Consider the following 22,564-nt stretch of genomic DNA (forward strand, 5'->3'; position numbering starts at 1 on the left):
ACCCATCTGTTATTCCACCTCCAATTCTGATTCAATTTACTTACAAACGTTTTAAATAATTATAGTGCTAATTCATGAACTCAAGGCTTACAGACAGGAGTTGTTTTAAGTGGGTAAAAGCATGCAATGCATTTTTCAGTTCTTTTAGGTATCTAGGAGTTCATGGACAATTAGGTGACTCATTTTTGCAGGGCTTTACCAGAAAAGAAAAGAAAAGAAAAGAAAAGAAAAGAAAAACAGAAACATAAGCTTTCTCCAGCAGGTGGCACATGCACCTAAACAATGAGACATCTTCACAGACACAAGACCAAACTCATTTCTGGTGCAAGTTATATAAGGGATAAATTTGACCTACAATCTTTGACTTGAAAAAAAAGAGACTAGGACTAATATCTATGCTTATTTTGGAGGGGCCTTTAAGAAAGCATTTTTGGAGATAACTTTATTTGTATTTCATTTTCATTTATTCTGATTTAATATTAAAATTAATGCAGGATTTTTATTTTATTTATTCATTAATTGCCTCTGAATGAAGCTAGGATGACAGCCAAGCAACATCTGTGCATTTTTCTATGTCATCACTTGTAATTCCAGGAAAGAATAGAGAGGGTCATTGATCCTGGGACTGGGAGAACTATGTGCTAGTACTTTCTCTGTATACTCCATGACTGTGTTCTGTGAAAGTCTGTTAAAAATCAGACATCCCCATTTGTCCAAGTATTAAATGTAGTACACAGGGGCTTAAAATGTTTTTATTGCTAGTGAATTCAAAAAATAAGCAATTCCTATTAATTGATCAAGGAAAACATAAGTACAAGCAAATATTAGGTTTGTCTTCCTTCTTAATTTAAGAATATAGAGAACCAGGTAATTTATTTGTGGCTTTCTGGCTCTTTGCAGGTTGCCAATGGGGCCCTAGCTGTCACAAAATTTGGGGACCTCAATTTAAATCCACTTGTGGTATACAGTTTGTACACAAAGAGGATCTGATTCACCCTTGATTTGCACTTTATATAATTGTTCATGCCTGTGCAAAGTGGGTATAAAATGCTGGCAAAAAAGAATGGTTGCATTTTACACCCACTTTGCAATCACTATTTGTAGATGTAAATGACTATACAAGGCACATGGCAATGGAGGATCAAACCCAGGATCTTCTCTTCACCTTTTTGTCTATGGAAATGGTAAGACATCTTTCCAGAATACAGGGAGATGTGCAATTAGGTGCCTGACATGATGCATGACGAATCAGCATTCGCTGTCTCTCTCGTTAAAATAGTGATTATGAAGGTGACTGGTGAGGAAGATGTGTGTGTGTCTCAGCTCCTCTAGCAGGTCTCAGTTTCACCAGGTCTCATTTACCCTAATATCTGTCTCACCACCTCTGCATCTCTCCTAGCCTGCATCTCCAGCTGTTCTGCCCTGGTGTCAGATAGCTTCTTCTTTGCTTTCATCATCTTTATGTTCCTCATTTTCCCTGTACCAGAATCTATCACCTGTAGTTGCAACCTTGTACTTCCTCAGAGAGTTGCAGATACGTGACCACAGTGCACCCGTGTGTACTTGCAGTTGCAGCTAATCTGATTGAATGTGACTAGACAAAAGTGAACGTAAAGTTTACTCAGTAGCCAATAACACTTGCTGCCAGTGTTTTTTATGAATTTCTCTCTCACTCCAGAAGAAAGAAACCCAGGTATTTTAAAATCTTTTAAACCTTCATAGATATATGTGGGCTCTTTCTAGTGCAGTTTGAATAGTTCAATCAATTTACAAAAAGCTAAGATGTGAGAGTGAACAAGGAGTATTTGTAGGTATGTCTACATGTCATTGCAGCTGGGACTGGGAACATGTCTGCCAGCCTGGATAGATAGATATGCATTAGCCAGAGTTGCCAACCCTCCTGGATTGGCCGGGAGTCTCCCGGAATCAGTCTCAATCTCCTGGAGGCTACTGAAAACAATCTGGGAGATTTTAATAGGCCACTAAAAGTCCAGTGGCACAGCAGGACTAAGGCAGACTCCCTACCTGGCCTGGCTCCGTGCAGCTCCCAGAAGTGACTAGCACGTCCCTCTGGCTCCTAGGCACAGGAGCGGCCAAGGGGTCTCTGCGCACAGCCCTTACCCCATGTGCTGACTCGGCAGCTCCCATTGGCCGGGAGCCGCAGCCAATGGGACCTGCGGGGGTGGCGCCTGTAGGCAGGGGCAGGGCACAGAGCTGCCTGGCCACCCCTGAGCCTAGGAGCAGACATGGCGGTCGCTTCTGGGAGCTGTCCAAGGTAAGCACTACCCGGCCGGAGCTTGCACCCCTCACTTCCTCCCGCACCCCAACCTCCTGCCCCAGCCCAGAGCCCCCTCCTGCACTCCAAACCCCTTGGCTCCAGCCCAGAGCCTGCACCTCCTCCTGCACTCCAATTCCCTACCCCAGGCTCAGCCCAGAGCCCCTTCCCACACTCTGAATCCCTTGGCCTCACCCCCCAGCCCACAGGCCATACCCCCACCCCAGGCCCCAGCCCAGTGAAAGTGAGTGAGGGTGGGGGAGAGAAAGCAAGGGAGGGATGGGGGCAGGGCCTGGGAGAAAGGGCAGGGGCGTAGCCTTGGGGAACGGGGCTGGGCAAAGGTATTTGGGTTTTTGCAATCAGATAGTTGGCAACCCTAATTAGCTCTGCTCGAGACAGTGTTAAAAATTGCAGTGAGCCTGTTGCATCTGTTACACGTGGCCCGCCAAGGTTAGCCCCCTGGCAGGCAGCGCTGGTTTGTTTACTTGCCACATCCTCAGGTTCAGCTGATCGCGGCTCCCACTGGCCACAGTTCGCCGTTCCAGGCCAATGGGGGCTGTGAGAAGCCACGGCCAGCACATCCCTCAGCCTGCGCCGCTTCCCGCAGCCCCTATTGGCCTGGAACGATGAAATGTGGCCAGCGGGAGCTGCGATCGGCCGAACCTGCAGACGCAGCAGGTAAACAAACCAGGGGCTTACCCTGGCGTGCCACGTGCCGAAGGTTGCCGATCCCTGGGCTAGCCACATGAGTGCAAGCCCACCTAATTTCTTGCGTCGGTACACTGCTATTTTCAGCATGCTAGCTGGAGCAGAGCTAGTGCATGTTTATCTTCCCCGGGCTGGGAAGCACACTTCCAGCTGCCATATAGACATATCCTAAGGGGTCAACTCATATAGGACCTTGGCATGACAGATTCTCAATATTGTAAAGATGCCCCTTTGTCCTTAGACTTAGACTTTGTCCTTAGATAGACTGCTCCACCTGTAAAGCTGGCTACAACAATTAGAATCTGAGGCTAAAACCAGTGTTTTTCTCCTAATTAATCATCTGTTTTTGTTAATAATAAGATTATATCCTTCTATATATCAGTTTGCTTGGCACCTTCAGAACTATTCACTACTCAAATGTGTAAGTCGAAATTTCATTGTAAACCTGTACTTAGTTTAATGCAACAATTTTGCGTTAATCTGAAGCTACAGTTAGTAGTCCAGCCCAGGCTAGTAATGACTGATGCTGTTACTATATGAAGTCTGTGTAGTCTGTATGAAATGTGTTTGGTCATCTCAGTTAAGTTCCTAATGGACAGGTGTCTGCATCACAAAAAAAAACATTGCAGTTGGTACTAATAAGCATTCTCAGGAGAGAGGCCAAGAATAGCTCTGTGACCAAGTTACTCCCCACCGCACCCCCGAGAGATTATCTTTGCAGGATAGGAATGAAACATGTTAAAGAGACAGGTTTCAGAGTAGCAGCTATGTTAGTCTGTATCTGCAAAAAGAACAGGAGTACTTGTGGCACCTTCGAGACTAACAAATTTCACCTGTGTTATACAAACTGAACTCGGTTGGCCACGGTTGGTTGTTAAAGAGACAGCTTGCACTGCAGCTGCCATGGCATACCTGTTGCATTGAAAGAGCACATGGCTATCAATCCAGTATCTCTTGTGAACTGGGATGTACTTTCATTACCAAAACAAACTCTTAATTGAGGACAGGTTAGTGCTATTGTATGAATCCTCTCTCCATCCAGGCAGAGCTATACCTATGTGTTCAGAGCCAGATAAGACATGAGGAAGAAACTTGTGGGAGCTTCCCAGTTTCTTTCCCACAAATTAATTGCTTGGTAAAGGTAGTTTAAAAATAATTTAAACAGGAGAATCAGGGCATCTCACCCCATTGAGGTGAGTGCGTCATCAGCTGACTGTTGTTAGAAATCTGTCTACAAAGAAGGGAAGTGTTGACCCACAGAGAAATATAAGATTGTGGGAGAGGGGATTTTCTGTACTCCCAGTGAGACAATTCATCTTATAGGAGACCCACCCATGGGTAAACAACAAATGGGAAACAAAGTCTGCCAGGTGCTTTTCATCTCCTCCTTCTGCTGCTGTTGTCACTTTTGCTAACCGTGGGAAATTCACACTCCCTCTGATTTGCATTCAACTTCTTCCTCTTTCTGGGAAGCAGCACCAAATCTTTCAGAGCGGAACAGCTCCCATAGTGTGATCTCATATTTCAAATGTGTGCTAAGAAACCACTGCAGGGACTCTGAGCGCATGAAACAATTTGTTGCATTGCCTTTCCTTACTATGGCTTGGTGCATGTACACAGCAGTACCATTTCTCAAAGCAGCAATAAGAGGAGCCACAAACAGCACACCTTATGGTATTGACTATACCATTGCATTCTGGGGCTCCTGAAGTAGCTGATCCATAGCCTGTGTTTGGACGAACCTTCTCTTAAAATCTCCCATCAGCACAACAAATACAGGGACTATAATGTAGACCAAACACTGCCATTTCAATCATCATATCATCTAACCCGGCTCAGAGCAGGTCTAGACAACACAGTGGTTAAAACACTGGCAGCAACTTAACTATACTAGCTATCATTGCAATGAACAGAGCTGTGCTGGTGAGAATGCAATGGTGGGAGATTTTCAGAAAAATGTGAGGGTAGAGATGGCCATACTGCCCAATGTTGTTCCTGGGAGAAAGGCTTTTGGGTACTTTCCAAACCTGGCAATGCCTATGGATTTTTCCATCACTGTAGTAAATCCATCCTTTCAAGCAGTGGTAGTTAAGTTGACAGAAGAATTCTTCTGTTCACCTAGCTGCGTATACAGTGAGAGTTAAGTCAACCTAACTACATTGCATCGGCATGGGGTGAAATTTTTTGTAAACAAGAATGATGTCACTTGGTTGACTTAAGTTGTAGGTGGGTTAGGTCTTAGCTGGTAGCACTCAGACTTCTAGCCTAGCAGGCTGTGGGTTCAACTCCCACATCAGGACTTAACCCCATATCCAAGATTGATGGTGCAATCTTTGTCTGCATTGGCCTTTTCTTCTCAAAATTTCCCACCATTCTATAATTTGTTCCTCTCCACTGTGGTATAACAGTGGAAGTGCTAGTGCTGTTACCAGCACTTTTGCCCCTGAGTCTCCTCCCCTCTCTCTGTTTGTTTACTTGTCTTTTTTTAGTTTGAGAGCTCTTCAAAGCAGGGATTGTGTCTTCTTCTCTATTTATAAAGTGCTTAGCATATTGTGAGCACCACTGGAAAGGAATAAAAAATGCAAAAATGGGAGACCAGATTGGAAAACCCCATGCACATCCATAGAGCTATGAAAATGTTTCACTGCTTTTGCCAGAACGTAGCAACAGTTTCACCTGTGTTATATAAGCTGGACTCGGTTGGTTCCAAGCACATAAAGTTACCCAATAAGACGTGTCATGCTCTCTGTCTTTCATTTATTTTCTGTTGCCATGCAATATTGTCCAAGGTTGCAGCTCCTGTACATCTGTGGGAATCTTTTTCAACAATCACAGATTCTCCCTGCTGGGGACACTGCACACTGGCATTGGGCTTAGAAGTGCATTATCACTGTTTCTTCTGAAGAAAAAATAGTTTTGAGAGATGAGCAGGGACCTTCTTTTTGTTCTGTTTGTGCAGCACCTAGCTCAATGGGATCCTGGTCCACAACTGGGACTCCTAGGAGCTACAGTAATGCACATAATTAATAATAAGCACCAATAACAATAATAATAATTAATAATAATGATTAGGGAATTGATAATGCATAACAGAGCCCTTCACCTGGAGGATGCTGGCTGGAATCCAGCTCAGATTGGTAGTGACTGAAAGTCTGTGCCATTTGATGGCTCTTCAGTGACCTTTGTCAGGCCAGGTCTACACTACAAACTTACGTCAATAGAACCACATCACTCAGGGGGATGACGCACTTATACCGACCTAACCCCCCTTGTAGACTGCACAATGTCAATGGGAGAGTTTCTCCCATTGACGTAGTTACCGCCTCTCATGGAGGTGGATTAACTACACCAAAGGGAGAAGCTCTCTCGTCGGCATAGGAGCATCTTCACTAAAGCGCTACAGTGGTGCAGCTGCGCCTCTGCAGCGCTGTATGTGTAGATAAGCCCTAATATGCATTTGTTGGTCTCCATTCATTTCCTAATGAACAGGTGTCCACATCACAAAGTCCCACTGCATTTTGTACTAATAGGCATCCATGTTTGAGCAGAAGGAAAGATTCTGGGCTGTAGGCTGAAATCCCCTCTCATTCCCCTTCAGAACAGGGTAAAGGCACCTGGAGAAGTCAATGTGGACAACTTGCATTGCCACTGCTTTTGCTGTACCTGTTCTGAGCTTAGAGGACTTCACCCTGCAGGGCTGTCGGGCCACCACCTTTCACCAACACTAAAGTCACTGAAACTGTAAGCGAAAGAGAAGAAAATGTAGAGAGCAAGCGGAGAGGCTGGCAGATTGAGTTCGCTCAGACGCTCATGAAGCAGAGTCAGGTTACAAGGACAGGACAGGAGGTTGGACTATGCAAATCAGGCTTTTTTTAAACCACTACAGGTGTAGAACTAAGTTAAGCAATAGTAGCTTAGTGAGACGGAGAGAAGGTGGGACCCACAGGCCAGTGCACAGAGCTCACTGCAGCCGCTGCCTTGCCAGCTCCAAGACACTCCAAGGGATGTAGTTCCAGAGGCAAAGGAGTTTCCACCTAGGCTATAGTGGCTGAGCCACACTTATTTCCTGCCTTGCTTTACCCACTGACACTTTCCTGGGGCTGCCGGGGGCTTTTTTAGGTTTTTGCTGGTTTTGTTTTTGTTTTAAACAGAGCTTTGCAGCTTCCCCCCCACATTCACCAAACTTTTTTAGAAGGGGGAGCAGAGCTGCTCCCCTTTTTCCTGTTCAAGACATGCCCCCCCAGGAGCTGCTGGATTATTCACCTGCCCTGCGAAGAAACAGCACCCCGAGGGGCAGTGGCCCACAGCTGGGCATCAAATGTGTCCTGGTAGGTGATGGGGCTGTGGGCAAGACCAGCCTGATCATTAGCTACACAACAAATGGATACCCTGATGAGTACCAACCCACTGCCCTGGACACCTTCTCAGGTAAGGGGGAATGGAAGTTAAGTGCCTATTGGGGAATCCTGCCTGACAGCAGCATGCTATTGCCTTCTGGGGTTCGCAAAAAGAAAAGGAGTACTTGTGGCACCTTAGAGACTAACAAATTTGTTTGAGCATAAGCTTTCGTGAGCTACAGCTCACTTCATCATATGCATACGATGAAGTGAGCTGTAGCTCACGAAAGCTTATGTTCAAATAAATTTGTTAGTCTCTAAGGTGCCACAAGTACTCCTTTTCTTTTTGCGAATACAGACTAACACGGCTGCTACTCTGAAACCTTCTGGGTTTGACTTTCTTCCTTTTTTTCACTGTTACAATGGCCCTGTCAACACTAGGGTTTTTCAGACACGTCTTTCGAAAGGGTGCAGTTCCACCACTCGAGTGGTAGCACTGGTGAGAGAGAGTCCTAGTATAGAGGGGCTACCAGCTACCATCAACATTTTAAGCACCACGTCATCTATCCCTGTTGGAAACCAATGGAGTCAACATAGTGCTTAAAACCTCAGCAGCAGTCATCAGTTCCCACAGTTAACCATTGCAGGAGCTGAACCCCATTGGACATTTTTTTTAAAGCTTCCCTGGTGTAGACAAGGCTTGAGCATAAACTTTGCACAGGAGGCTGTAAAGAGAAACCAGTTTTGCCTCTCACACACAATGAGGGAGGCAACTCTCGTTCTTGGCTTGAGCCTGTGCAAAACTGTAGAAAGGAAGTTTATTCTGCTTGAGTCTGTTCCTTCAGGCCTGAAACATTGCCAAGAGACTTATCTAGGGATTCATTGCCTTGCCTGCATCTCTCCTTATAAAAAAAGGGGTGGGGGGTAGAGCTGTAAGGAACTCTCAGAGGGGTTATTATTGATGAATGTATTACCTATTACCCATAACTGTACTCAACTCTGGGTGAAATCCTGACCTCTCTGAAGTCAGTGGCAAAACTCCCATTGACTTCAATAGGATCAGGATTTCATCCTTGATCTTTCTATCCTAAGGTTTTATACTGACTCTCATCATTGTAGTATCTGAGGGCTTCATGGACATATAATTAGAGAAGACTCTGCCCCAAAGATTGTAATCCTGGTCAGGATAGAGATCCAGGGAAATGGATAGCTGTGTGGCGCTCACAGGGTATGACTACACAGCCCACAGCAGAGAGTCTCAGTGTGTTAAAATCAGCTGCCTCAGCTGTGTAGATGTTGCAACAGGGCTCTGAAGCCTACAGAGTGGGGGTGGGATTCAGAATCTTTCCAGGCCGAATGTCTACACAGCTGTTTTTAGCACGGTAGCATGAAACCTGCAAACCTGAGTCTGTAGACCTGAGCTCTGATACTTGCTGTGTAGATCAGTGGCTCTCAACCTTTCCAGACTACTGTACCCCTTTCAGGAGTCTCATTTGTCTGGCATACCCCAAGTTTCACCTCACTTAAAAACTACTTGCTTACAAAATCAGATATAAAAATAAAAAAGTGTCACAGCACACTATTACTGAAAAATTGCTCACTTTCTCATTTTTTACCATATAATTATAAATGAACTGGAATATAAATATTGTACTTACATTTCAGTGTATAGTATATAGAGCAGTATAAACAAATCATCTATATGAAATTTTAGTTTGTACTGACTTTGCTAGTGCTTTTTATGTAGCCTGTTGTAAAACTAGGCAAATATCTAGATGAGCTGATGTACCGCCCTGGAAGACCTCTGTGTATCCCCACTGTGTACACCACTGGTGTAGATGTACTTTCACTGGTGTTCTTGTGTCACTGGTTAGGATTGGGATGCAGGGAGAGAGGTGACCATATGGGTTCCTAAGGGCATTCTTTAGTGCCCTGGTTATGTACCTATTTAAGATTAAAATACTGGGGGGGAAAGACAGCTGTGTGGAAACGCTTGGACATTCATTGCCCGGTTCTGTCCCTGTTGTGATGACAGATATAGGGAGAGGGAGACATCTATGTGTAAAGCTTTAGAATTTTATTGCTCTTGTTGTGTAGCCGGTTAGGGCAGAGATACAGGGCAAGAGACAACTGTGTGGAAATCAATCTCCTCTGATTTCTTGCCCTGGCTCTGGGGAAAGGGAGACTGGAACCTGGAGTTTATCCCCCAATGAAAAAACGGCATAATTAACATAATTGAAGAGCACATAAGTAAACACTGTCTGCTAAAAGTTTGCTTTGCATATTAAAAGATATGGGTGTTTGCTGTCTGGAGATAGCTCTGCTGATCCCTTCATGGCTCCTGGAGGGACAGGAGAGTAAATAACATTCTGGTGATATGTTAACACCCCACTAACTCTTGCCTTCTCCTGGATTTTGAGCAGTCACTTTAACTAATGCTGTAGCGTCACACATTCAGCTCTCCAGCTACAAGCCCAGCCTGTGTCTGTGTTATGGGGTTAAGAAAAAAGAAAAGGAGTACTTGTGGCACCTTAGAGACTAACAAATTATTAGAGCATAAGCTTTCGTGAGCTACCGCTCACTTCATCGGATGCATCCGATGAAGTGAGCGGTAGCTCACGAAAGCTTATGCTCTAATAAATTTGTTAGTCTCTAAGGTGCCACAAGTACTCCTTTTCTTTTTGCGAATACAGACTAACACGGCTGCTACTCTGAAACCTGTCATTATGCAAGGGGTTAAGAAAGTTTCCTTCCTTTTCTAATAGGTCTTCAGTAACATTTTCAAAAGTGCCTAAATCCCATTTTCAAAAGGGACTATGGCATTAAAGAGCCTAACTCCCAGTGACTCTGAATAAGGCTTAGGCTCCCGAGTAAAAAGAAAAGGAGCACAAGTACTCCTTTTCTTTTAGCGAATACAGACTAACACGGCTGCTACTCTGGCTCCTGAGTAACTAGTTCGCTTTTGATATTGGGGCTCCTAAGTCACTTTGGCCTGGTGTACATTCAAAGGTAGGTCAACATAGCTACATTGGTGAGAGTGTGCAAAATCCACACCCCGAACCAATGTAGCTATGCCAACCCATCTCCCACTGTAGACGGAAAAATAATTGCATAAAGCTTGGATAAAGCTTCCTTGGATAAAGCTGCCATTGTTTGGAGAGGTGGTGTTGCTACACCAGTGTAAAACCCTCTTCCACTATAGGCTGTGTCTATACTATGGGGCTATGCCAGTATAGTCTCCCTCATGTAGACATACCCTTTGGCACTTCGGAAAATCTTACCCCTTTGTCTATATTGCTTGCTTTTTCATCAGTGGTGCAAGCCTTAGTGGAGACAGGGCTCAGACATGTTTAATGGTAACCTGCAAAAGATTTCTTTTTTTAAATTGGGCTTGTGCCTTTTTTGCTACTTTATAATGGCTAAATATGGGCTGAAAGGGTTTTTTTTTTTTTTAAAAAAAGAATAATTCTCTTTGTTTTTACCTTTAGAAATACCAGAAATGTGTACTGTTAGCTCTCCAGACTCTTATCTGATGGGGGAAGGGTTGTTGGCTTCTTTAGTATGACATCCTCTCTCCAAAATGCTTGTTAGCATTGGCAGTGAATAGTTATTAACAAAAAATGAAGAGTTTAAAATGTCTGACTAAAAATCCATTCCCCTCTCAATGGCTGAGCTTCAAAAACTATTAACTTCTAACGTAGAAAACAAGCAGAAACAAAACCTTTAAAAAACATTTCAGGTCTCCTTTATCCATTGTAAAGAAACACAAAAGGGCACCAGACCAATTGCGATTCCTTTGCAGGTCAGCTCAAAACTAAAGGCTCAGCTGGGATCCAGATCTGTGTTTCACATACCTCCAAGGCTGAGGGTTGCTCAGCCCTGAGTTGTTGCTTTTTTGTTCAGATGCCCCTCTAGGTCAGTCACGATTGTGAAGAGGTATGGGAGACCTGCTGGTCTGCACTGGGCCCTATTGGCTTCCCCCAGAGAACTACTGGAAAGAACCAACCAACATTCTGCTGTTCCAGGGTGCAGGGGAATTTTAGAAAATGATCTGAGGTGCCATCATTCCCTTGGGTCTCTGAGGAAATGCCACCCGAGTAATTGTCCATTCTCATTCTGCTCCAACAATGCTACCATGATCAGCGTTGGGGAGAGGGACAGGGGGTTGCCATCATTCACAACCATCATGTGTTATTGTTTTTCTGTATCAGCATCTTCTGAAGGGACCCGTCGCTAGGGAATGATCCAGAAAGGAGGAGGCAGCACTAGCTCAAGGGATCTTCCTGCCCTCTGCAATACGGACATGGCTGTCCTCAGCCCACAGTCAGTCCCACGCTGAACAGTCACTGGTGGCCTGAGCATCCACAGCTCTTATTGAACTCAAAGGGAATGGCAGGTGCTCATCACCTTTGAAAACCAGGCCATCACCATATTGCTGCTAACTTCAGTAGTCACCTGTTCTGCCTACCTGGAAGAGCCAGCCAGCTATAGGATATAGGAAAGTGGAGGAATTCCCACCCGTCCCATTTATGAATACAGATTGGCTTGAACCAGAATCCATCCTCAGAACACCCCTGAACTTTAAAGAAGTTCCTCTGTGGATCCAAACTGCACAGTTTAGGCCCAACTTTATAATGGGCCAGAAAGGGAAACCCAAATTCCCCCAGGCTTTGGGCAAGTGTAGGTTTGGAACTAGATTTGGATCCAAACTGGATCTAATTTGGATCCAGTCCCGGAGCACCCATGGAGTCGGCACCTACATAGCTAGGTTGATCTACGTTTTAAGCATAGACTGGGGCTCGGATTACCAGCAGTTCTTTTGATCTGGAACAGGTTGCTCTTCCTCCCCTGGGACTAAGATATGGTAATATCACTCAACTGTTTTCCAGCCACAAGGAAGCAATGGCTTTCACATATGCTGGCAGGAGAGTCATGCATCCGATGAAGTGAGCTGTAGCTCACGAAAGCTTATGCTCTAATAATTTTGTTAGTCTCTAAGGTGCCACAAGTACTCCTTTTCTCAGTGCATCCTTGTGTGCTTCCCTCCCTCCTTCTTTGTGTGTGGGTGTCTTAATTTCAGTTCATCCTCTCTCTCTCTCTCTCTTTCACAGTTTTCTGTCAGTAAGCAGAATCATTCTTCTCCCCAAGGGCTATTATGACCCCACTGACATTGAGGTCAGTTGTTTCTGCCACTTCACTCACCAGCTAAGAACTTGAAGAATAATACAAGATTCAGTTTGCTTTTTTAAAATAACAAAACCCCCTTCCCTCCCCATCCCACCAGAGCCAATGACCCATCAGAAATACTGCTCGTGGGTGTCAAGTGCTCACCATTGTCACCTTAGCACAGGATGTCTCCCTCTCTTCAGCAGACAAGTGCTATTTTCACATGCTGTCAAGACTTTAATGCAATTCCCAGCCCCTACCCTTTCCTCCAGCCATTCTCTGTGGAGTCTGAAATGCTCAGAGGTCTAACAACTTCTCTTTGAATTTCCATGGGCGGGAAACAGGGCCTGACTCTGAGACAGCTAAGGTTGATGACACCATGTTAAGGCTTCCTGCACTGTTGGAATAATGTGGGTGCAAAAATTGTATATATAATTCACCACTGGTGGTAGAAATGGTGACAACTGTAGTGTAGTGTAGGCAACACAGTGGTAAAAACATCTGAGGCCGCTGGAGTTTGCTAGTGGCGGCAAGGCCTCAGAGTGCAGTTAGGCTGTGAAAGGGCCTTCCAGAAGAACTAAATCACATTCCTTTTCCTTTAAGTACCTTTGCTTTAAAATAGTGTTTTATGTTCTTGGCTTTCTACAGCTGGGGCAATACTAAGAGAGCATCTCTGAAATGCTTTGAAATGCCAAATCTTTGCCCTGGATGAGAAGGTGGGGTCCTGGCCAGCCCCAGGGAGGGTGATCTGATGATATGTCTACACTAGCCAACTCAGGTTCATGGGATTAGGCTGCAGAGCTATTTAATTGCAGTGTAGTTGTTCGGGCTCAGGCTGGAGCCCAGACTCTAGGACTCTGTGGGAGAGTCCAAGAGCTCGGACTAAAGCCCAAGCCTGAAAGTCTACAAGTCTACACCACAATTAAACAGGCCTCCAGCCCAAGCTCTGAGTCAGCTGGTACTGGACATCCATGGATGTCTAATTGCACTATAGACATACCCAAGTAGTCACAGAGTGCAAAAAACTAGGAATCAGTCCCTAAAGTACAAGATTCTATGTATCCCTAACTTATCTTTTGGGAATGTGGGAGAAGATTGTTAAATTATTGCTAGGGCACTGTTTGACTAAAAGGCCATCCCTACTGAAGGTCTTTGTGTAGTAATGCCCTGGAAAGACTCCCTCAAGGTGTCGAAGCAACCAAAGAGACTGTCCCCAGAAAAGCTGGTACAGGTTTCCCAAAGTGCTTGCTAGGACAGGGCTTTGGGTGTTTTAGTGAGGACTGGGTAGATAGCCAGACAGGGTGGACACATGCAATAAAACTGAGAGTCACTTTAACAGTGAGTCAGGGCATTAATTCAAAGAGCTCCCCAGGGACACAAAACAGAGAGGAACGTGCGTGTGTCTGTCTGTCTGTCTGTCTGTCTCAAAGGCAGCAAGTCTGTACTCATCTTCTCTGTCTCTCTGTGTTGCAGTTCAGGTTCTGGTGGATGGAGCCCCGGTTCGGATCCAGCTCTGGGACACAGCTGGACAGGTGAGACCAGTCAAAAGGGAACTAGTAGTTTTGGTTCTGACTAGTCTGTGGGACAGGTGCTATTAGCAGGGTTTGTGGGGAGGGCAGTGTACAGCTGGGAAAGAGGGACACATTCAGTAAAGACACTAATTAAACAGAATGTGACAAGGACTCTTGTCCCTGAAACTCAGCCTTCCAGAATGATGTGGAAGTGGCATGAAGGGGACATTGTGCCCTGTCTCTGAGATGCTGCTAGCATATTCATCGTGTGAAAGAGTCACTCCAGTATCACACTGTTGGAATTCGCAAAAAGAAAAGGAGTACTTGTGGCACCTTAGAGACTAACAAATTTATTTGAGCATAAGCTTTCGTGAGCTACAGCTCACTTCATCGGATGCATTTAAAATGTAGCTCACGAAAGCTTATGCTCAAATAAATTTGTTAGTCTCTAAGGTGCCACAAGTACTCCTTTTCTTTTTGCGAATACAGACTAACACGGCTGCTACTCTGAAAACTGTTGGAATTCAGTCCAATGATCTTCTCTCTCATTTTTCTCCTGCAGGAGGACTTTGATTGTCTCCGATCACTTTGTTACCCTGACACTGATGTCTTCCTTGTCTGCTTCAGTGTGGTGAACCCCAGCTCCTTCCAAAACATTACTGAGAAATGGATCCCTGAGATACGGACTCACAACCCCCAGGCGCCAGTGCTCCTGGTGGGGACACAGGCTGACCTGCGGGATGATGTCAATGTCCTCATCAATCTGGACCGCTACCACGGGAGGCCTGTGCCCAAGCTTCAGGCTGAAGGCCTGGCAGAGAAAATCCGGGCACTGACCTATGTGGAGTGCTCAGCACTGACCCAAAAGAACCTGAAAGAACTATTTGACACAGCCATTGTCAGTGCAGTGGAGCACAAAGCCCGGCAGGAAAAGAAGATGACAGCCAAAGGGATCAAAACCCTCTCCAAGTGTCGTTGGAAAAAGTTCTTCTGCTTTGTCTGAAGCTGGTTTGGCAAAAACACTTCATGCCAGTGCTGATCCCACACCTTCTTGGAGAGCCATGTGACTGCACCTATGGCTCCTGCGAGGAGAGTGCTGTGAGCTGTTGAGGCTTAGAGTCCTGGCACTTGCTGGGTTGTGGTCACAGACCTGGGAGACATGAAATAGACTTCCATTGCACCAGGTTACTAAATGGTCCTTCTAGCTTTAAGCATCTGGTGGACGTGCCTGTGGTGTCCCAGATCAATGGGAGCCTTTAATACACTCAGACTTGGTCCTAAAGAACAAGCAGGTTCACTGTACCCAGTATGACCAGTTTTATTTCTGAAACCCAACTAAAACTTCCAAAATCCTGTCCCAGCATAATCTAACTCTGGTGTAAACCTTATGATGGATTCTGGAGATCTGGCTCTATTTTGGCCGTTCTAAAGTCTTGGTTGGGAAGAGGGAGGGGGTGTTTAACGGAGACCACTGTGTGGTCTGATAGGGGCTGCTCAGTTTTAAAAAGTGGGACTTAAATGCTTGCCCTCTAGTTCTGATCACTAAAAGGGGGTGGGGGAAGAGTGTCATCAAGATGTGATAGAGCAGTGCTCTTGGGTTTGTAAAGATGCCTTACACGTGGGAAAGGGCTTACCCATGAGGCATATCCTGGGAAGAGAGCAGTGGCTGTCTGAGGGAAAGCACACTGCAAGCTGCAGTCATCCCTGAAGCAAAACATCCCCTAAAGAGGGCTCCATGGTACAGAGGGTGACTGTGCTACAGCCACATGCTCAGAAGTGATCACTCTTTTTGGGTGCCCACTTTGAGATGCCTTTTGTGCTTGATGTTGAGAGGTGCTGAGGCATGGGACTGCTGGGCCTTAGCACCTCTGGACATCAGGCACGAAGGTAACGCTGTGACCATGAGGGGGTGATAATGCAACAGGGGAAGTGCAGTGGTGTTGAGGGAGAGAAGGAAAAGCATGTGATGTAAGGAAGAGAGAGATGTGGAGTGAAGCTGAGAAGGAAGGAGAGGTGGGAAAGGTGAGGAAGGAAGGAGGGGGGGAAGGTGAGGAAGGAAGGAAAGGGGGAAGGGAAGGGAAGGGAAGAGGGGAAGGGGAAAGGGAAGGAAGAAAAGTTATTCCACTATCATACTTGTAGGATTTGGCTCACGATGAAAACTCTAGTGAGCTTGCTTTTTAAAATATTTTTGTCCCTCAGTTTCAAAATTCAGGAGAAAGTGGCAGGGGCACGAGATGGACAGTTCCTCTTGTTCAAATAAAACCATCATTTTAGGTGCTGTAAGGCAGAACAGGAGAGAATCGAGTTCCCCTTGTATTGTTCAAACCTTGAGGCTGCAGGCTGAGAATTGAGGGCCCAGGGCTCTCCTTTCTGCCCTCAGGAGTTACAGCTTGATCCACTGAGGTCAGAAACAAAAGAAACCCTTAAAAGATCCAGCCATAGAAAGACACCCACTCTGTCTGCTCCATGCCCTGGCAACGAAGGAGCCCACTTTGTCTGTGAGTCTGTTCCCTATAATCCTGAGAGCAGGGTCAGTTTCCCAATGCAATTACTCACCCTTCTTATTACTGAGCTTATCTCCATTTCTAAAAAAATTTCCACAAAGATATTTCAATCTAGTTCACAGGGTAGAGAACATCATAGGCCTGTCATGCAATGCTTTGGAGAGTCAGGGGGTGCTCTGCACCTGACAGTCAACCATCCCTTTGGACACTCTCTCTGAAATAATGTCAGGCCAGGGGATACATTTGGGGATTGTTTATACACACACCCCTTGTCTAGGCTGACTATAAAAACCACAGCATTCCACATGGGTGGCCAGAATGTGACCCGTAGTTTAAATGCCACTCAGATGACAGCCACCTTCATCTTTAACACAGAGGTGCAGTCCATTAAGAGTAGAGCCCCAAGTATGCAGTGCAGCCAGGTAAGATGGAGCATTGCATGTGGAGACTTGTAGTCTCCACTGGCTGTATCCCTGTATTAAAGCTGACCATAGCTGCAATTGTTCCCTTTTGTGCAAACTGGGTGTGGCCCTTCTGGAATGTTACTGAGTTCAGCTGGATCCAGTCATGCAGGGCCAAACTATGGAGAACACAGATCAGTAATTAGAACTGAAGGGAGGTGTTATTTTGCCATTATACAACCATGGGCAGGGTACTGTCAGTTGAATATCACTTTCAGTCACAGATATATTACTTCATTTCTTTCCTAGCTGTGTAGGACAGTGCTTCTGTGTAACTAGTTCAGCTTCCAGGTTGGGTCTTTGTGCATTTCCATAATGTAAGAACAAACCCTGAGACGGGGCCGATAAGGAGAACACCCCCTGAGCCTGAGGAGGGGTGAAAGCACCTGCAGGAGTTCATTGGGAATGCTGGACTTCCCAGGTTCCCCAGTGCAGAGTGAGTGCTGTGGAGAGAGCTGGCATTGCCCTTCAATAGCTCTGTACGGACAATGGGGTTGCTTTGTCCCAGGAACGAAGCTGCACTCAGAGCTGCTTTTGTCCACTGTTCACCATGTCTAATGTTTGTTTAAATAAAATGGTCTTATTTGAGAGTGACTGAAGTTTGTGTTCATAATTTCACTGGTGGCAAGAAGCGTGAGGCCTTCTGCGGGTAATGGGAATGTTCTACTGGATAGCCGCCCTCAGAACAGAGCTATATCCCCTTGTGAGGGGGTGTCCACCCCACACAGAAAGGGGGTTAAGATAGGCCTATTAACTCCATAGGCTGCACCTGGAGGAAGAAGAGCCAGGGAGCAGGGAATTGATTGCAAGCAGGTTCAGCTGAGCAGGAATAGATAGGGCCTATAAAACGAGGAAGCTGGCACTAGACAGGGGCTGCTAGTGGGAAGGGCAATCACTCCCTGGGAAAAGAGAGGTGGGTTTGGCATTAGTATTCCTAGGGAAACCAAGAGTAGCAGGAAGCATCCCAGGAAAGGAGTAGGAAGGGCTGAAAAAATGAAGCCCAGAACTGCTGGGTTGAGGGTCCCTGGAGTAGAGGGCAGGCCTAGGTTTTCCTACCAGCCATTGGAGTGGCACCTGAGGCAGTAAATGGGAAGACTGCCTAGGACAGTGGAAGGAAAGACTTTGATTTCGCCTTTCAGGGTATAACACATAGGGTGACCTGACCGTAGGGCTGAGTCACAAAGAGGCTGCAGCAGCTCATGGAGTGAGAGAGACTGCAGACCCAGAGAGAGACAAGTGGAGGACGGCGTGCAACTATGGGAATGGATGTTGACCTGATGAGCTAATCCCCAGAGTGGCCAGGAGGAGGTGCCAAACTAGTGGTGAGTGGAGCACCCCATCACATTCTTTTTCTGCCCTCTGTCCCCCAGCCCAATTTTTGTTAGCGTTGCTCATTATCCCTTCCTCAGTCCCAGTCCAATTCACTTCTTTAACTTACCTGCTAGTAGATTAGTTTGGGGTGGGGAATCTCCCTAGAACTTCCAGTCACCTGAGATTCCTCCTTCCACCCTCAAAGGCCAGTCCTGGTGACTGCTCCTCTGGGTAAGAAGGGCTGGTAGTGACACAAGAAGCAAGCTAGTCTCATCAGCCATGACTCAGCAGCAGCTCCTTAAGAATGCAGCCTTTGCAGCACTCTCAATGAGGGCGAGACGCCCATCTCACACTTAGATCCTCTCAGGGTAACAATGTGTTGCTCTGGCATCAAGCTAGCCTCATTCCTGGTAGCTCAGTTAGTATTTAAGTGCTGGCTGAGTGGTGTGTGCTGGCCAAGACACAAAGGAAGATGTAGTCCCTGTCCCGGAGATCTTATTTTATAGAACCACAGTTTTAACCATTCCAATCAAAATCTAGGGGCCTCCCAACCACTCTGAGGGTGGGGGAGAGACAGAATCCAGCAGAAGGGTTGGGGACTAAGCGGGAAGAAACAAACTGGAGGACGGAGGCTGCTGAATCTGTGAGAGAGAAAGAGGGTTCCTGCTGAAAGGCTCTCCAATTATGACCTTTCTCCCAAGCATGGGAGGCAGGCTCATTCACTGACTGCAATCTGCCACTTGCTGGACCTGCTTGAGTCAGAATATGTGAGGGTTGCGGGGGGAGGGGCTTAAACACTCTCTGCACAATGCAGCAACCTATGAGGTCAGCACTTGGCTCTGCTATTTCCCACAAGACTGCCCCATCTTCCTAATGATTAAGACCTACAGAGATCGTGGAAGTAACAGTGAAGTGTGAATGAGTGATTCATTGAATCACGCATGGAGTGATTCATTACAAAGCACCTTATCTGTCTATGCACAGCAAGTGTGCTAAAACTCAAGGACATGTCAACAACGAACAATCCTGAATTAAGGGGGGGGTGGCTGTTTTTTATTGCATGCAGTGTTGTGTCAATGCTTTGCAGTAGACCAGTGCCATCTACTCCTTAACTACAGGGAGCAAGCTCATCCTCTGTGCCTTGAAGCCTCACCCACATGGACCCTGTCTATGCTTCATACTTAGGGCCCTACCAAATTCACAGCCATGAAAAACAAGTCACGGACTGTGAAATCTGGTCTTTTATGTGCTTTTACCTTATTATACAGATTTCACAGGGGAGACCAGCATTCCTGAAACTGGGGGGGCGTGTCCTGACCCAAAAGGGAGTTGCAGGGGGTCACAAGGCTATTTTAGGGTGTTGCAGTATTGCCACCCTTATTTCTGCGCTGCCTTCAGAGCTGGGTGGCCAGAGAGCAATGGCTGTTGGCTGGGTACCCAGCTCTGAATACACCAGCAGCAGTGCAGAAGTGAGTGGCAATACCATACCTTGGCATGCTTACATCTGCACTGCTGTCTTCAGAGCTGGACAGGCAGAGAGTGGCAGCTGCTGACTGAGGGCCCGGCTTGGCAGGTAGCAACACAGAAGTAAGGATGGCATGGAATGTTATTGCCACCCTTATTTCTGTGCTGCTTCTGGTGGCGACTCTGCCTTCTGAGCTGGACTCCCTGCCAGCAGCTGCCACTCTCCAGCTGCCCAGCTCTGAAGGCAGCTCTGCCACCAGCAGCAGTGGTACTGCAACCATCCCCTACAATAACCTTGCAACCCCCCGACTCAACTCCTTTTTGGGTCATGATCCCTACAATTACAACACTGACACTTCAGATTTAAATAGGTGAAATTTACAGTTTTTAAAAATCCTATGACTGTGAAATTGACCAAAATGGACTGTGAATTTGGTAGGGTCCTATTCATAGCGACAGACTCGGTTACAACCTGCCAGCCCTTTGGCTCTGGCACAGTTAAAGCTCCTGCAGGGCAGCTCTACCCAGAGTTTAACTGTGTCTCTAGATCATTCTAACAACTTGGATGCAGTTACAACACCCTTGGACTATAGGTGGAATGATGAGAGAAGTTACTGTTGCTCAGGTTTGAATACAAATCGCCCTCTCCAGGTTGGGTTTTATTGCAGGAGATCTAGCTGACCCCAGATTGATACTAGCTGGGCATAGTCCTCCAGCTGCATTCTTTCCATGTGATTTTAATGCAGTTTAAGGCCAGAAGGGATCAGCATGATCCTCTAGTGTGACCTCCTGCGTAATCTTTTTTTTTTTAATATACAAGAAGAAAACTCAAAAGAAAAAGGGTACAAGCTATATCATGTAGCTCCTGTTTCCCCACAGTGGACTCTACTCAGCACAGCCCATGTGGCCCTGCTTATACTCTGCATATTTTTTCAAGATCTTCCCCCCCCCCCCTCCAGTGCTAACATCTCATCAACTCTGGTGGTATGAGCAATGTTGAGAGCATTAGAGGCTGCCAGCTGCAGATGGCACCAAATAGTGTAACCTGGCTCAGAGTAGCTGTTTAAGGCCCTGGTGACAGCCACCAGCTTGTGTACACTAGAGCTAGTTCTGGTGGAGCTGAACTCTGCTTTCTCAATGGTGGGAAATTTTCCCTAGTGTAGAGAAGGCCCTTTTGTCTCTCTTCTTTCAAAGTAACACACCCTAATAGGCTTAGCTGTGCCTAATTAGCTCCCAGCTGGCAGGGCCTCTGTAAGCTGCCTCTGAACCCTGGCTGGAAATTACCATCCAAATTACTAAACATTGTCTGTTTCAGCACAGCCACCTCCTATAGCCTGGTGTGGCAAGGCCTTGTGGGTCCCCTCCAACAGAACTGTACACCCTGTTACAGTGTAAACAGGACCTAATCAGATGTAAGACAATTGTTTGAACCCTATCTGGCAGAGCCAGTGCTAGGCATAAGCAGACTAAGCAATTGCTTGGGGGCCCTCTATTAATTATTAGTATGTGTTGGGGGGAGGGCAAAAATATTCCTGCTTACTGCCCCAGTGGGTTAGCACTGGCACTGCTAGCAGGGAACTACAAAGTTGTGATGGGTCCAGTAACACAGCAGAATTTGTAATATGCAGCTTAGACAACTAGGGTCAAAACTGTTTTAATCATTACAACCTTGCTTAAATGCAGTTGTTACCAACAGGGTTCATAGAGTGGTTTCCCTGACCAGTGACTAGCTATTCCCCAGACCCTCTTTACAATGATATAACTGTTATAACACTATGGCTGTCTACACTACAGACTTTATGGCTGCACAGCTGTACCACTACAGCTGCCCCACTGTAAGTTCTCCTGTGTAGCTGCTCTATGCCAGGGTAGAGAGCTCTCCCACCAGCATAATTAAACTACCCCCCACCCCCAACAAGCAGCAGTAGCTATGTCTGTGGGAAAGCGTCTCCCGCCAATATAGTGCTATTCACATGGGCACTTTTGTCAGCGAAACTTATCGGTTGGGCTGTGGTTTTTTTTTTTTTCCACATTCTGACCAATAAAAGTGACAGTGTAGACAAAGCCTATGCTATAGACTATGGGTCTATGTATTAGCGTGGCTAGTATAGTTTTATAACATAGTTACAAGAATGAAATCCCTGGTCAGACAAACTGCACTAGAATGCTGTTTGCAATATCTTATTTAAGATACAGTCTGTAGCATGGCTCTGATCCCATAGCAAGAAGCAAAGAGCTGCCCCATCCTGTACCTGGGCCTACTGAAACCTGCTGACTCGTATACACTAGAGGCAAGCCCTGGGCTCTCTGTATTCAACAAGAGTTCCCATGATATAAATATGGTATTGTACTAGTGAAGACCTATTGCACAAGAAAGGGGGAGATGATTCAACCTCTCCCTTAGACAGGTTCCTTCTGCTGCCACATCATGTGATATCAGTTCCCAGGGTGACACGATGCCCTTTCCTTTTGGAGGGCTGCTCTGCTTAGTGTCCAAACAGGCCTAACTTGTTCTGGAAGGGCAGGGTGAGATACGGACCCTCTCCTCCTTTCCCCAACCGCTGCCCCAGGGCTGTGTTATGCTCTGAAATACATGGGTTTCTTCTCACACAGAGATGCATCAGGTGCAGGAAATTTGGCTCCGAAACAAGTTTCACCACAAGTCACTGAGCCAGGGTTTTCTTTCCCATGAGATAATCCTGGGCAGGGCAGACAATCTATTAAAATTAAAATACAATGAAAATAAATGGCTTCCCAGGGGTTAGCGTAAATCTCCCTTTCTTGTTTTCTCAGGAAGCCGGCTGGGGTTTTGTGAAACCGGCTCCAG

The 22,564-nt window shown here is 46.1% G+C and overlaps 1 protein-coding gene across 1 annotated transcript; it reads left to right on the forward strand.

The window, feature by feature from the left end:
- The first annotated feature begins 6,884 nt into the window (after positions 1–6,884).
- Positions 6,885–17,555, forward strand: RHOV (ras homolog family member V). The gene is made up of 3 exons (XM_038406159.2): positions 6,885–7,411; positions 13,960–14,018; positions 14,560–17,555. Exons 1-3 carry the CDS (start codon positions 7,216–7,218, stop codon positions 14,998–15,000), a joined length of 696 nt encoding a protein of 231 aa, XP_038262087.1. The 5' UTR covers positions 6,885–7,215; the 3' UTR covers positions 15,001–17,555.
- Positions 17,556–22,564: the final 5,009 nt, after the last annotated feature.

The sequence above is a fragment of the Dermochelys coriacea genome, chromosome 6 (genome assembly GCF_009764565.3).
Source record: "Dermochelys coriacea isolate rDerCor1 chromosome 6, rDerCor1.pri.v4, whole genome shotgun sequence".
NCBI classification, from domain to species: Eukaryota; Metazoa; Chordata; order Testudines; family Dermochelyidae; genus Dermochelys; species Dermochelys coriacea.